This window comes from Microplitis mediator, chromosome 6 (genome assembly GCF_029852145.1).
Source record: "Microplitis mediator isolate UGA2020A chromosome 6, iyMicMedi2.1, whole genome shotgun sequence".
Classification (NCBI taxonomy): Eukaryota; Metazoa; Arthropoda; class Insecta; order Hymenoptera; family Braconidae; genus Microplitis; species Microplitis mediator.
The window spans coordinates 4,986,962-5,001,133 of record NC_079974.1 but is presented as its reverse complement, the minus strand read 5'-3'; the positions used below and the strand labels follow the sequence as shown (position 1 = coordinate 5,001,133).

Here is a 14,172-nt window from a genome sequence, read left to right as displayed (position 1 = left end):
TCCGAGGAGTGGGAGACGTCGGTATCTGCGCTCCAATGAGAAGTCTCGGATTCGAGGAGAAAGGGAAATCTTAAGAGTTGACCAATGAGACGTCGGTTGGCGAGGTGGGAGAAGGCGCGGACCATGGAGAAGCATCCGGCGATGCGGACGTCCGATTCGAGTTGTAAAGTGGAATGGCAAAGAAGGCTCCAGCTGTTAGCTCCAGCGTTACTTCCGAACATTCTCCCCCCCAATTCCGCAACTAGGTGAGGAATTAGAATCCTCTTCTTGTGAGTCGTCTTGATGTGGAGAGATTGGCAGTGGAGCGAGTTTGACTACTGGTCGAGTAAGAGTCGAGGTGGCAGTTTTGACAGTTACTACTCTGCACAATCCATCCTGCCCAAGGTGAAGTTGAATGACTCGAGCGAGAGGCCACTTTGATGGAGGCAATCGCTCGTCGGTGAGGAGAACTAATGAGCCCACTTTGATGTTGTCTTGAGTTTTCTGCCATTTCGAAATCGATTGATGCGCTTGAAGACATTCCGTTGACCATCTATCCCAAAATTTTTGAAATCGTTCTTGAATGCGTTGAAAATGAGAGAGTCTTGGTTCAGGTACAGAACATAGAGATGGTTCTGGTATTGTGGTCAGAGCTTCTCCACGAATGAAGTGTCCTGGCGTTAAGGCTGAGATGTCTTCTGGGTCGTCTGAAAGCGCACTGAGAGGTCGTGAGTTGAGTACCGCTTCTACTTGAGCGAGGAAGGTAGAGAAGTCTTCGAAAGTGAGAAGCGTGTCTGAGATAGTTCGTTGCAGATGGTGCTTTACTGATTTAACTGCTGCTTCCCACTTTCCACCCATATGAGGTGCTCCAGGTGGATTGAATATCCACTTAGTTCCATCATTAGCAAGAATCCGTTGAAGTTCTTGAGATTCCTTTGATGATTGACGAAATAGGTCTTTGAGAATGGCGTCAGCACCTTTAAAATTCGTGCCGCAATCACTTCGAATAGTCTTGCAGATGCCACGACGACTGGTGAAACGTCTAAAAGCTTTGAGAAAGCCTTCTGCTGAGTAGTCTGAAACTGCTTCTAGGTGTATTGCGGAGGTCGTGAAACAGACAAAGACTGCAATCCAGCCTTTAAAGGTTTTTGCACCTCGACCTTGAAAGGTTTTTAATGTGATTGGACCGGCATAATCTACTCCAGTGTTCTCAAACACTAGAGAAGGTGTGACTCGAGAGGTCGGAAGTGGAGCCATGAGTTGTTGAGCTCGAATTCCACGTATTCTGGCGCACACAAGGCATCGTTGAATGAATGACTTTATGGGGGCTCTGCCACCGATGATCCAACAAGTCTTTCTAACGTGAGAGAGAGTTAGTTGAGTACCACCATGAAGAGTTCTTGAGTGGGCATCTGCGATTATCAGATCTGAGAGCTTGCTGTGTCTGGGCAATATTGCCGGGTGTTTGCTGTCCTCGGACAGTTGAGAGTTCTGGAGACGACCTCCAACTCGCAATATACCAGTATGGTCAACTATTGCAGTTAGTCGAGACAGAACATGATTCTTGTGAAGTCCTTTTCCAGCTTGAATAGCCTTGATTTCTGAGGAGAAGTATGCACATTGAGTCTCCCGTATCCAAAACAGCTTTGCAACCTCTAAGTCAGCTGGGTTAATTGGTGAGATGGCTAAACTGGAGTTTGGAACTTGTTTGAATCTTGAGATGGCTCGCTGACAGATTGCTGTGATTCTGAGTAGTTTCGGAAGATTTTTATTGAAGGATTTGACTTGAGGTAGGTCGATGAGATCCCACAGTAATGGAGGTGACGTTGCTGAGAGTGAGATGCCGGGTCTTTCTTCCAAATCATGCTCTGGAGATGGTGCTACGGTTGATGGCCAAAATTCCGGAGATAGCGAGAGCCATGGTGGTCCAGTCCACCACAGTGTGTGTTCAATGAGTTGAGAAGCGCTTAAGCCCCGAGAAGCACAATCAGCTGGGTTGAGTTTACCGGATGTAAATCTCCAATGAGCATGTGGGACAGCCTCATGAATGGCTGATACTCGATTGCCCACAAACTCCTTCCATCTCATTGGATTGTTCTTTACCCATGCGAGCGTGACTGAGGAGTCAGTCCATAGAAATACTGGCACATTACTGAGATTGAGGGTCTTCTGAGTATGGTTTGTGAGGTTTGCCAATAGAGCAGCTGCTGATAACTCTAGTCGTGGAATGGTGAGACGTTTGAGAGGTGCCACTTTTGTTTTGGAGCAGACTAGCGTAACAACTGACGAATTGTCCGCATATGTTACTCTGATATAGACTGCTGCTGCCATAGCTAACTGAGACGCATCTGAGAACCCATGAAGTTGTATGGAATAGGTTTGAGAGTGCAAGTGTAACCACCGAGGTATTTTGATTGTCGAGAGAGTGTTGAGATCTTCTCTGAATTTATCCCATTGATGAATTATTTCAGGCGTTAGTGGGTCGTCCCAACCAATCTTCTCCAGCCAGAGTTGTTGCATTAGGATTTTTGCTCTGATAATGACTGGGGAAATGAGTCCGAGTGGATCAAAGAGTTGTGCCACTTCTGAGAGAATGGCGCGTTTGGTAATTGCTGGCTTGAATGAGATGTTTCCTTGGAACGAGAAAATGTCTTCATGAGGATGCCATGTGATACCTAGTATCTTTGACGTGAGATCTTCGAACGTATGAATGGGCTGCTCTTGTTGGGTTGAGATACTTGGTGGTGAGAATTGCGGATGATTGCTTTTCCACTTATCAAGTGGTAAGCAAGCTGAGAGGCACATGTCATTTAATTGAGTAGCAATGTTCTTGAGTTGTTCTAGGGTTTCTGCACCACCCGAGATGTCATCAACATAACTACCTTTGAGGATGGTATCTACTGCAAGTGGATAATTAGCGCCTTCATCAGCTACTAATTGCTTCAGTACTCGACAAGCAAGATATGGGGCTGACCTTGTGCCATATGTTACGGTCGTTAGTTGATAGGCTCGAATAGTTAAGTCTTGATCTAGCCAGAGAATGCGTTGAAGGTCCCAATCATCTTCATGAACCTTTATTTGCCGGAACATCTTTACTATGTCCGTAATAAAGATGTATTTGTGTTGTCTGATGTAAAGCAATACGTCAAAGATGTCTGATTGAGTCTTTGGACCAGTATGCATGATGTCATTGAGTGATACTTGAGATGACGTCTTGCTGGATCCATTGAAAACGACTCTGAGCTTTGTAGAGGTGCTCTGCTCACGTAATACTCCGTGATGAGGGAGATAGTACGTATGAGAGGGCTCTGGAGCTTCTAATGGTACAGCCACCATGTGTCCGAGACTTTCATATTCTTGAAGGAACTTAAAATATCGCTCTTTGAGAGTTGAATCAGAGGAGAGACGTTTGAGAAGACGTTGAAGGCATCGTTGCGCTGTTAACTTGGAATTACCCAACCGTGAGATATCGGAGTTGAGAGGTAGTCGTACAACATAACGACCAGAATCGTCCCGATGATGAGTAGCAGAGAAGTGTTGTTCGCACTCTGACTCAGCCAAGTTGAGGTGTGTCTCTGATGTAGTTGGAGCTTCCTCGAGTACCCAAAATTTGGTGAGTGTATCTTGGAGATCCTCATTGCTGGTCAAATGAAGAGATCGCAATGGCCTCAACTGAGATGCCGTGGATGCTTGCCCGAGAACAGCCCAGCCGAACACGGTGTGTATCGCCATAGGTTCCGATGAACCTCTCATAACTAAACGAGGTGACTTGAGTATGCTTCTGAGATTGTCTGCGCCAATGAGAATGTCTACTGGACCTGGAGTTAGGAAGTCTGGATCAGCTAGCTCCAGGTTGTTGATATGAGTCCAGTCTTGGTTGGCCACCACTACTGAGGGAATGTGAGTGGTAATTTTTGGCAATATGTGCGCATCTAGTTGTACTTGAGATGGCGAATGCGTGGACTGTAATTGAAGAGTAGCCAGACCTAGAGTTGTGCCGGGTGAAGCACTACCAACTCCAAGTATTGGAATTGTAGATGATTTTTTAAGGAGCCCGAATTTCTTAACCATTGGTAACGAGACTAGTGTCAATTCCGATCCTGGATCTATGAGGATACGTGCATGATGTTGAGTATTGCCTGAGGATAAGACAAGTACCTTGCATGTGGCTAGTAGCACTGCTACTCGTGAGTGGACTATTGATAATGAATGAGAAGTCCGTTGTTTGCTTGTTTGAGAAGTCGAGTCATTACGTGACTGAGAAGTCTGTAGTTGAACGGATTGAGAAGTCGGGTTTTGAGTTATTTGAGAAGTCTTTTCTGTCTTGCTTGTTTGAGATGCCTTGGAGACAGTGGGTAGAGATGTGACTTCTGTTTGAGTAGACGCGTTGCATTGCCTTTTGAGAAGACTGCGTGGGCTCCGAGAGGTCCTGCTTAACCTTCATTGTGGTTGATCGGAGCTGACCGTTGATTCAGTGTCGTCTGGAGAAGGAGCTTGAGAAGTTACTGGCGCAGTGGTAGCTGGTAGAGTTGTCCTAGGTCCCTGATGGAGCAGGGTGTGGTGGCGCTCTTCGCAAATTTTGCAGCCTTTTGTAATTTCACACTTGCGCACGTTGTGCCTGCCAAGGCAGTTGAAGCAGAGTCTTTCTTTGCGAACAATGTCCATCTTGTCATTGTAGCTGAGTTGACTGAAAGACGGACAAAAGGCGATGTAATGAGCCTTTTGACAAGCGCTGCAAAAGTTGTTCAGGTTTCGAATTCCCTGAGGTTCAGCGTGGACGAGATGAGCATGTGCGGGTGGAGTGCGCTGAGCCGTCTGAGAGTAGCTTCTTTTAATTACTACTGATGAGGAGGCGTTCTTTGCTGGAGGTGGCTTAGCAGGAGGGAGATGGCTCTCCATGCTTTCCAAAGCTCTGGCTGAGCCAGTCAGAAATGTCTTCAGTTGTTCGTAAGTTGGGAACTCTGTGCTGGAGCCCAAATTGATCTCCCAAGCCTCTCTAGTGCGAAAGTCTAAAAGCTGTACCACATCATGAACAATGAGGTCATCCCATGTTTGAGTGGAGCATCCAAGTGCCTTTAGTGCATTTAAGCACTCAGAAACTGTGGTCAGGATGTGGTTTAGCTCCTTGGCTGAGCGGTGTTCCATTCGCTGAAGAGATCTGAGTTTGCTGAGGTGAGCCGTCTTGAGAAGTCTCTTGTTTTCGTATCTGGCAGTGAGAGTATCCCATGCTGGAGCAAACGAGTCGGCTGATATTTTGAGATTGGCGATGAGACTGGCAGCATCTCCCTCTAAGCTAGCACATAGGTAGTGCATCTTTTCTACTGCTGAGAGGGCTGGATTTTCTCCGACAAGTGAGACGAACATGTCTTGAAAATGTCGCCATTCGGCGAAGCTTCCGGAGAATTTCGGGACGGAGATGCCTGGTAGAGATGGTCGATGGTGAGATGTCCCTTGCATGCTGGTGTCAGCAAGAGTGTTACCAGCTGGAGGTTCCATTGCCTCCAATTCCGCAATACGAGTTGACAGAGCAGCCTCAGATAGTACGAAAGCCTTCATTGACAAGTCGTACCATTTGTCCTTGAAATAATTGTGATCTGGAGATGCATCGGACTTTGAGGAGACTAGTTTTTCGTGATCTAGCTCGAACTTTTCCCAGTTCAGCTTGAGCATGGCTAGCTTTGCTCTGGCAGCGTGAATGTTGACTGTTGAGATGACTCCAGTCTCGACTTCGGTTGCGAGCTCCGAGATGTAGAGAAACCTGGTTTCTTGAAGCTTGAGTTTTCCTGCTGAGTTGGCCATGATGAGGTGACGGTGATGATTCAATCAATCTAAACCCCCCGCAGCACTCCGTGCTCCGCAATGCGTTGAGCTTAGATTGACCGATTTAGTTGAGATGTCCCTGGCCTCTTGAAGTCTGTGTTGAGAATTTCAACTTCAATACAACCCAATCCGGCTCGAAGGACCAAAAAATGTTCAAACGAGGAGTCTGCCGGTGAATTGGGTTGTAATGAAGAGGAATTCGTACGTTGAATTGATGTGGTGGCCTTGAGAAAGGCCGATTTGGTCTTTAAAAAGACCGTTGGTTAGAGTTTCTACGTAGATTGCTGAGAAGTCCTGAGAAGAACTAGTGTGATAAGTTTTCTTACTGACCCGGAGGTCGAGTTGGCTAGCGCTGAGAAGTGCTAGTCAACTTAGCTGGAGAAACTCGTCAATGAGAATTATCTTACGAACCCGGAGGTTTGGTTGGCTAGCGCTGAAAAGTGCTAGTCAACCGGTGAAAAGTTCTAAAAAGAACTGATTTAGTTGTAGAGTAGAGCTGTAGACTAATCAAGCTAGCGCACTTGATTAGTTATTGAGTTACGATTGCAATAGCCTTGCTCGCTATTCGATGAGGTACTCTTGCCAGTTAAACTGTTCAAGAATTAATGCGCTGCCGCTCTGATTGTTCCTTCTTTTATACCCGAGAGCTGGGTTCTAGAAGGTTCTCCGAGGAGTGGGAGACGTCGGTATCTGCGCTCCAATGAGAAGTCTCGGATTCGAGGAGAAAGGGAAATCTTAAGAGTTGACCAATGAGACGTCGGTTGGCGAGGTGGGAGAAGGCGCGGACCATGGAGAAGCATCCGGCGATGCGGACGTCCGATTCGAGTTGTAAAGTGGAATGGCAAAGAAGGCTCCAGCTGTTAGCTCCAGCGTTACTTCCGAACACCTGCCGTGTTAAAGAAAGAATCATCTAAAGGTAAGTGAGAGACATTTAAAACATTTTCTCTCTATTGATCGATTTATAAATGCAACGTGATCAAGCTCGAAGGCGTTTGGGTTCGTACTCTTCGAAAAACCCACATTAAATAATAAATATAGGAAGTGAAAACCTTCCTCGTATTCTTTACTGTTGTCCGCATCCTCCAAATCGCTCGTTAAATTTTTCTATCGCTACCAAAGGGAGAAATCCCGGATAAGTAATTTAAATCTAAGCGGCGGACATAACACCTCAGTCTGGGTTAAATTTTTATTTAATATTAAAATTAGCCACTTTACATTATCTATGTATTTTTATATAGAGAAGACCAAGGCATAACGGTCTACCGAGTATGCGATTAATATCAAGAGTTGAAATTTTCTAAAAAGGAAAATTATTTGATATACAATAATTTTGATTTAATTAGTTATTGCTATGTTCAAAACTTTAGGTAACATAAATGGTGTAACAATCGTTACATATGGATCGCGATTTAACCATTTAATTAATTTTTCCAAAATTTTTCACTTTATTGAAACAGTAGACAAAGCCACACCCAAAATCTTTGCGTTGAGATCTTCTCAGGTACCTATGTAAGTGCATGCACGATGAGTAAGAAAACAGAGATCGACCGATATGACAATATACCTTTCTCTTTTTCTCTCCATCAAAAGGGCAGAGCCTATGCTCAAACCCAATTATGTCGTCTAGCCGTATACTCATCTTGCATCCACACTTACCTGCGTACACCTATTCACAACACATTTATAAGAGAGTATGTATGTATGTGTGCTTACGGGCGTAGTACCCAAAGTATGTATAGCTGCGACTTAACGGGACACCTGCACGTGTGCACCGGACCTCTAATTGACTCAACGGTCATAAAAATTTTACGACCATCTAATTTACATATTTCGAAATCACTGCATACGTTCCCATGCTGTGACGAATCGAATCTACGCACTTAGCCATTTGTTTTTCTATTAGAGCACTTACTCATCCGTTGTTGTTGACAAAAACGATATCACCCGATGTCCATATATGGACTTTTCTAAATTTTTAGAAAGTTATTCCCGGAATCGTGTACTTACTCATTATGTTAATGAGATGGACCCAATGATTGTACCAAAAATCTATGACTTTCCCATCAAAACTAGAGTATATAAACTGCCGAAAATCTAACGAAGGCAGTCAATCGCTAATCAGAATTAAACTCTGCCGGATCTCGAGTCGATCAAAAATAATCTCTCCGAAGCTCTCCAGACTTTAACAAAGTACCGATTAGTTCTAACGGGTTAAGTCCGTTAGTACCGCGAATCAGAGGTAAAATTTTAATCGTTGTCCACGTGACGGTCCAACGCTTAGGGCAATCGGACTCCTTGGCCAAATACTTAAATTTTAGAAACTCGTAAAAATCACGGTCGATTCGACTCACCTAAATCAGGATCATCGGTCTCGTGACGGTCTATAGCCTAGGAATCCAGACTCCTAGATCGTAATCCTAAAAACAAATTTCAATATCCGCATTCGTATTCGGTAGATAGGGGAGTGTATCCGCTTGGCACCCCAGTAGCTCCGAGTCCGGATGGTGCAGTAATTCCGCTGAGGTAAAATCACGACGCCACAGTGCAGTGTTCCAGCGAATTAAATAAAACAATTTCGCGATCATAAATTCAAATCGGTGAATTGAGAGAGAGTGTGATCAGCGCAAATTTGTAAACCACCTCCAGCTGAGTGGTAAGTCAAAATATATATATACATATTGTTAAACCTATAACATACCCAATGTAAACCTTATTATAGTTTTATACCAGAATATACAGATTCTTTCTTTTTTTTAATCAAAAATATCTTTCTCTTATTTATACCTCTCACTCTAACATTCATAAGTTAACGGGTACAGTAAGAGACAGACGTAAAGGAACAGGGACTTCTCGAGGGCCCATATTCACCTACCTGCTTCCCTCTCGCTTTAAAATCCCTGACCTACCCTAAAAGCCACGCAGGTCAACGATCGGGATTGTCTATCGTACTTCCGCTCGGTACGAAATAGACTTATTTAGTATACAAAAACTTGCCAAATATTAAACATTCTCACACTAGCCACGTGACGGTCCTATTAGGCTCCTTGGTTGAGTAATAGAATAAATATTTTGGGTAGTTTTACTAAATAATTAATTAAATATAACCCTTCGCCCGTCGCCTTCACTCTCTCCGATCGTGACAATGGTAAACTTTAATAAAGAATATAGTAGTGCTACTTGATCTTATTCTAAATTTATTCATTTAGATCAAATCATAAAATTACAAATTCATAAATAAATAAAAAATATACGTATATCTAGTATTTCTAGATTAAATTATATTTAAATAATTAACAAACAAAAAACTCATGATTATCTGAACATCAAATTTAGCACAGTGGATAGCGTCCCGGCCTAGTAATCAGAAGGATCTCAGTTCGAACCGCGGTAGCCCCCGAATAATTTTATTCGTTATTTCCCATTAATTCAGTAATTAGTTAATTACACTCCAGTGTAATGTCGACAAAAGTGTGATCAAACTTTTTTTTTAATTATATTTATTAATTTAAATGATAATATTTGAGATAGAGCATTGGGTGAGCCTTAGATTTTTTACTCCCCGAGGTTTGGCCGAGGCTTGATTTTTTGTTTCCCAAGCCTAGGCCAAGAGTTGAAATTTTGTTTTTCAAGGCTTGGAACATGGACATCATTCAAGTTTTGGACCTGTAACAGGGTAAATTGGGTAATTCTATTGACCAAAATCGTGATTTATCACTGATGGCCACCTACCTTACCTGCTACCCCAATTGAGCATTCGATTAAGTTTTTCGACTTGTCACCGGGCGCGCTAATTGAAAATACTTTCACACTAGGCCCAATCATAATTAAATAAGGGAGGAGCTTTCCGATCATTGCCGAAAATAATCGAGCAAAGTTAATAAAACTACAAGACAACAGCGAATAAAAGAGTAGTGACCGGAACGACCAGACTGAACAGACGTTCAGGACAGAGTCCATAGGATCGGGCAACCATCTAGACGCCCAAAGTTACAACCAGGAAGGATAGAGCCGGGATGACCAAGTAACCACGGAACAAACTACACGGACCAGGACAACTACACGAACCAGGACAAATACCGGACCAGGACAACTAATACTGGACAACCGACGGTGTAAGAATCAACGAAAATCGTAATAGGTATTTTATAGAATATTCCCAGAATATTTATTAATCAAATACGCAGTTAAACGTCGTGTCCGTGAAGTATTGTCGTGTCTATTTTCGTGTAATATTCAATCGAAAATCGGTCTCAACATAATTAGCTTTGTTATTTCCAGGCAGGTTGTATAAAGCATTGCCGGAAAATTCTTCTGGAATTTTCCAGGCAGGTTGCGTAAGGCATTCGCCGGAAAAGCAATTGCAATCTAGTCAGAATTATCTAGTCACTAATAATAGGATAAATTAATTATAATTAATTTAAGTAATTAAATAAAATCAATTAATAAAATATAAACGTTAAAGGTGTCGTAAAGTAAAACGTGTTCAAGTTTTGAGTATTGGATATAGAGTCGGTGAATTTAATGTTAAGCGGTAAAATAAAATAAATCCTAAAACCGTCTTAACAAAGTGATTGATTAAATTCATAAAGAAAGTGACAGTGGTTATAAATAATTAGTTGTTAATTGATTAGTGGATTTAAAGTGTAGTAATTAATTATATGGGAATTAATTTTAGTTAGAAAATAGGTAATGGAATTTTATATTGTAAAGTGTGTGAAAGTGGACAGTGTAATTTTGGAAATTATAGATAAGTGAATAAGGTTTTATCACGTAGAGGGTCATGGTGACCGCGTGAAATAGTTATTAAGGTTTTGTAATCACGTAGAGGGTCCAGGGGACCGCGTGAATTAATTAATTAAGGTTTTATATTGCGTAGAGGGTCCAGGGGACCGCGCAGGGAAAATATGAGCCACGTATAGGGTCTTGTCGACCGCGTGGAAAGTATTAAGTCGTGTGTGTGTATTACAGTTCAGGGGACTCAGTGTGAGTGTGTGTGTGTGTGTTATAGCCAAAGGTAGTTGGCCTTATTAATTATGGTTTTAAGATAGTCAAAGGTATTTGACATTGGGTAATAAGGTTTATAAAATAAAGGTAATAAAGTTTATAAAATAAAGGTTTCAACAAATATTGTCAAGGTTTGAATAAATAAAGGTTAAAATTGTTAATTGTGAAATAAAGAAATTAATTATAAATTATCCTTCCTCTTCCTTCTCTTACAAATCAATTTTACAACGACCCTGACGATCCAAGATCCGGCTCTGGGAGGCCGTTATTACTTCCAGTGGTGCCCTTAAAAAGGACGACCAGAGTAGCAGCTTAGCCCTGTTCTAGACCAGTGCTTACCTAATGGTTCAGCAAAGGCTTGACTAAGGCTTGCGCTAAGGCTCGGAACTCTGGCATGACGACCAGCCAATGCCTGGTCCGAGCCTTGTCCAATGGTCCCTTCCTACCAGGGTAGCCAGATGTACCTATGTATAGTTCTATACGAACCATATGAGACCATACATGTTCTATAAATAGCTATGTAAGCCCCCCTATGATTAGTTTTTCACGCTACATGTACTCAAAATACGCTCACGCTTGTACACATACAGATACTGACCCATATACACAGCTTTTATTGTGAATATAATTTTAAATCCGAATTTTCATTATGTACATAATTTTAATTCTCGCATTTTCATTATGTACATAATTTTAATTCTACCATTTTCATTATGTACATAATTTCAATTCTACCATTTTCATTATGTACATAATTTTAATTCTTGCATTTTTATTATGTACATAATTTTAATTCTTGCATTTTTATTATGTACATAATTTTAATTCTCGTATTTTTATTATGTACATAATTTTAATTCCGAATTTTAATTATGTACATAATTTTAATTCCGAATTTTAATTATGTACATAATTTTAATTCCGAATTTTCATTATGTACATAATTTTAATTCTACCATTTTCATTATGTACATAATTTCAATTCTACCATTTTCATTATGTACATAAATTTAATTCCGAATTTCCATCATGTACATAATTTTAATTCTGAATTTTCATTATGTACATAATTTTAATTCAGAATGCCTGAATATCTAAAAAATTAATATATTATTAGCTCTCATAATTCAAAATCTTCCAATTATTTTTATAGGATAGTATAGTTTAAATTCAACATATTTTTAGTATGAATATCATAATTTTAATAGAACTCATTACAATTATGTCAGTACATAATAATATATCATGACTAAAATTATCTAAACACATAATGATAATGTAATTCATTTTTATTATGTGGCACCATAATTTTAAATAATTAAAAATATTTATGTCAGAACATAATTATAAATGACCAGATTATTATTATGTCAGGAGATAATTATTATTTTTAATAAAAATTATGCATGATAATAAAATTAATGTGTCGCATTTCAATTATGCCTCGATTAAAATTATTTCAATTTTTTTATGAGAATTTATTTTTTCTCTAATTTATTTGTTAACATTAAATAGTAAAACGGCGTGCCATATTTTTTCATTAATTTTTTATTATATCAACGCATAATAAAATTAAACCATTTCGTTTATGTAGGGAAAGAAATTTTAATGTTCGAGATATTATTATGTACTAGCATAATTTTAAATATTTCTATTGTCGAAAAGGTTGGTGAACCGAATAGATATTTAGTCTACACATAATTATAATACAATGTTTTTTTTTATGTGGGGACATAAAAAAATTTATATATTATTATGTCCCGACATAATAATAAATAATTAAATTTATCTCTGAACATAATGATAACTTAGAATATTTTGTATCTCCTACTATGCATTTTGATTTAATTTTATGTTGGGACATAATAATATATAAATTTTATTATGTCCCCTCATAAAAAAAAATATAATTTAAAATATTTCTTCAAATTTTAAAAATAGAATTATTTTTTATTTAGATGGAAAATATTATGGCATCAAATAGTAAAACGGCGTGCCATATATTTCATTGAAAAGCATCAAAATTTATGTATCGTTAAACATAAAGTAGTAATTATTGATAATATTAGATATTTACTACTGTTATTACTTTTATATAATTAATACAAATCTAGTGTATAAGTTAAGTACACTATACATTTGTGATCAAGCGAACAATAATTTTAGTTATTACGACTAGAAGTTTTTATGTTTTTAGTATCTATAACTTTTATTCTATTCTAATTTTATATTTAAATTATCTAGTATAATTAAAATCAATGAATGAAAACAAATTAGTCTTGTTGTCTAGTATTATATTTATGACTGTCAATATGATATCATTAATAAAATTATTATATTGAGTCATTTATGTATAATAAAAAAATCCAAAGATGTTTGATCATTTGAGCTATGACTTATACTTTTTTTGATTTTGCCAAAAATCTAGACGGCTAATTTTTTTAACAGTTTTTTGTTTGTAACAATAATAATTTTCTTTTGAAAAATAAATCTAAAAAACGATTTTTTCTGGACGGCATTCTGGATCGTTTAAGCCATCAACCATATTTTTAGGAGACTTGTAACTATTTTTCGCAGGTTTTTATCTTCTCGACTAGACTATTATGAGTAATGATCTTATCAGAACATTTCCAGGTAATTTGTCCTTTAAAATAATCACATTTGTCATTATCGTTGAATATAAAAATACTCATTAGAGTCTAGACTACGGAGATAATGAACTGGGAATTTTCACACATTAGACTGACTACTTAAAATTATCAACAAGGTCGAATTATTTAAAAGTATTCAATGTTAATTAACTTCTTTGAGGACCGGGACAAAATAGGGCTTGACGCCCATACTGCCATGGACTCATACGCCATGATTATTGTGAATGTTACCATTCCCGTATGGTCAAATCATCTATACATGCAATTTTTAAACGAATGAAAAAATCCTTGCTACCATACAGTATGGTGGAATCGACCATACAGCATAGTGGTATCCGCGAAAAATTTCTTTCCGTGTAAGCGCATAAAAAATTAAAATATAAACGTTATAGTCAGACGCTTGTCTATGTGTAATTTGATTAACTGGGAAAGTGATTAATTTCACACACACACACACACACACACACACACACACACACACACACACACACACACACACACAGATACACACGTGCGCGCGCACGCACGCACATACATACATATATCTACACATGTGCACATGCACGCACACATGTAGTCCATCGGCTGAAGAGGAGGTCCCGTAAACATTTTGTTGGTACCGAGTAAATCCAACTGTTTCTTATGTATTTTGGGCCAAGGATCACGAAAATCGGGTCCATTTTGTTCAAAAGTGGTGCAAACAATTGTTTATAACAAT

General features: G+C 39.3%; 1 protein-coding gene across 1 annotated transcript; it reads right to left on the bottom strand.

Moving 5' to 3' along the window:
* Positions 1 to 207: 207 nt before the first annotated feature.
* On the bottom strand, positions 208 to 4,050 carry LOC130670399 (uncharacterized). The gene has a single exon (XM_057473802.1). The coding sequence runs from the start codon at positions 4,048 to 4,050 to the stop codon at positions 208 to 210; it is 3,843 nt and encodes a 1,280-aa protein (XP_057329785.1).
* Between the last annotated feature and the right edge of the window lie 10,122 nt (positions 4,051 to 14,172).

Bases quoted from the DNA above. Each gene is read 5' to 3' on its own strand.
- LOC130670399 (XM_057473802.1), bottom strand. From the start codon at position 4,050: ATGGTTAAGAAATTCGGGCTCCTTAAAAAATCATCTACAATTCCAATA.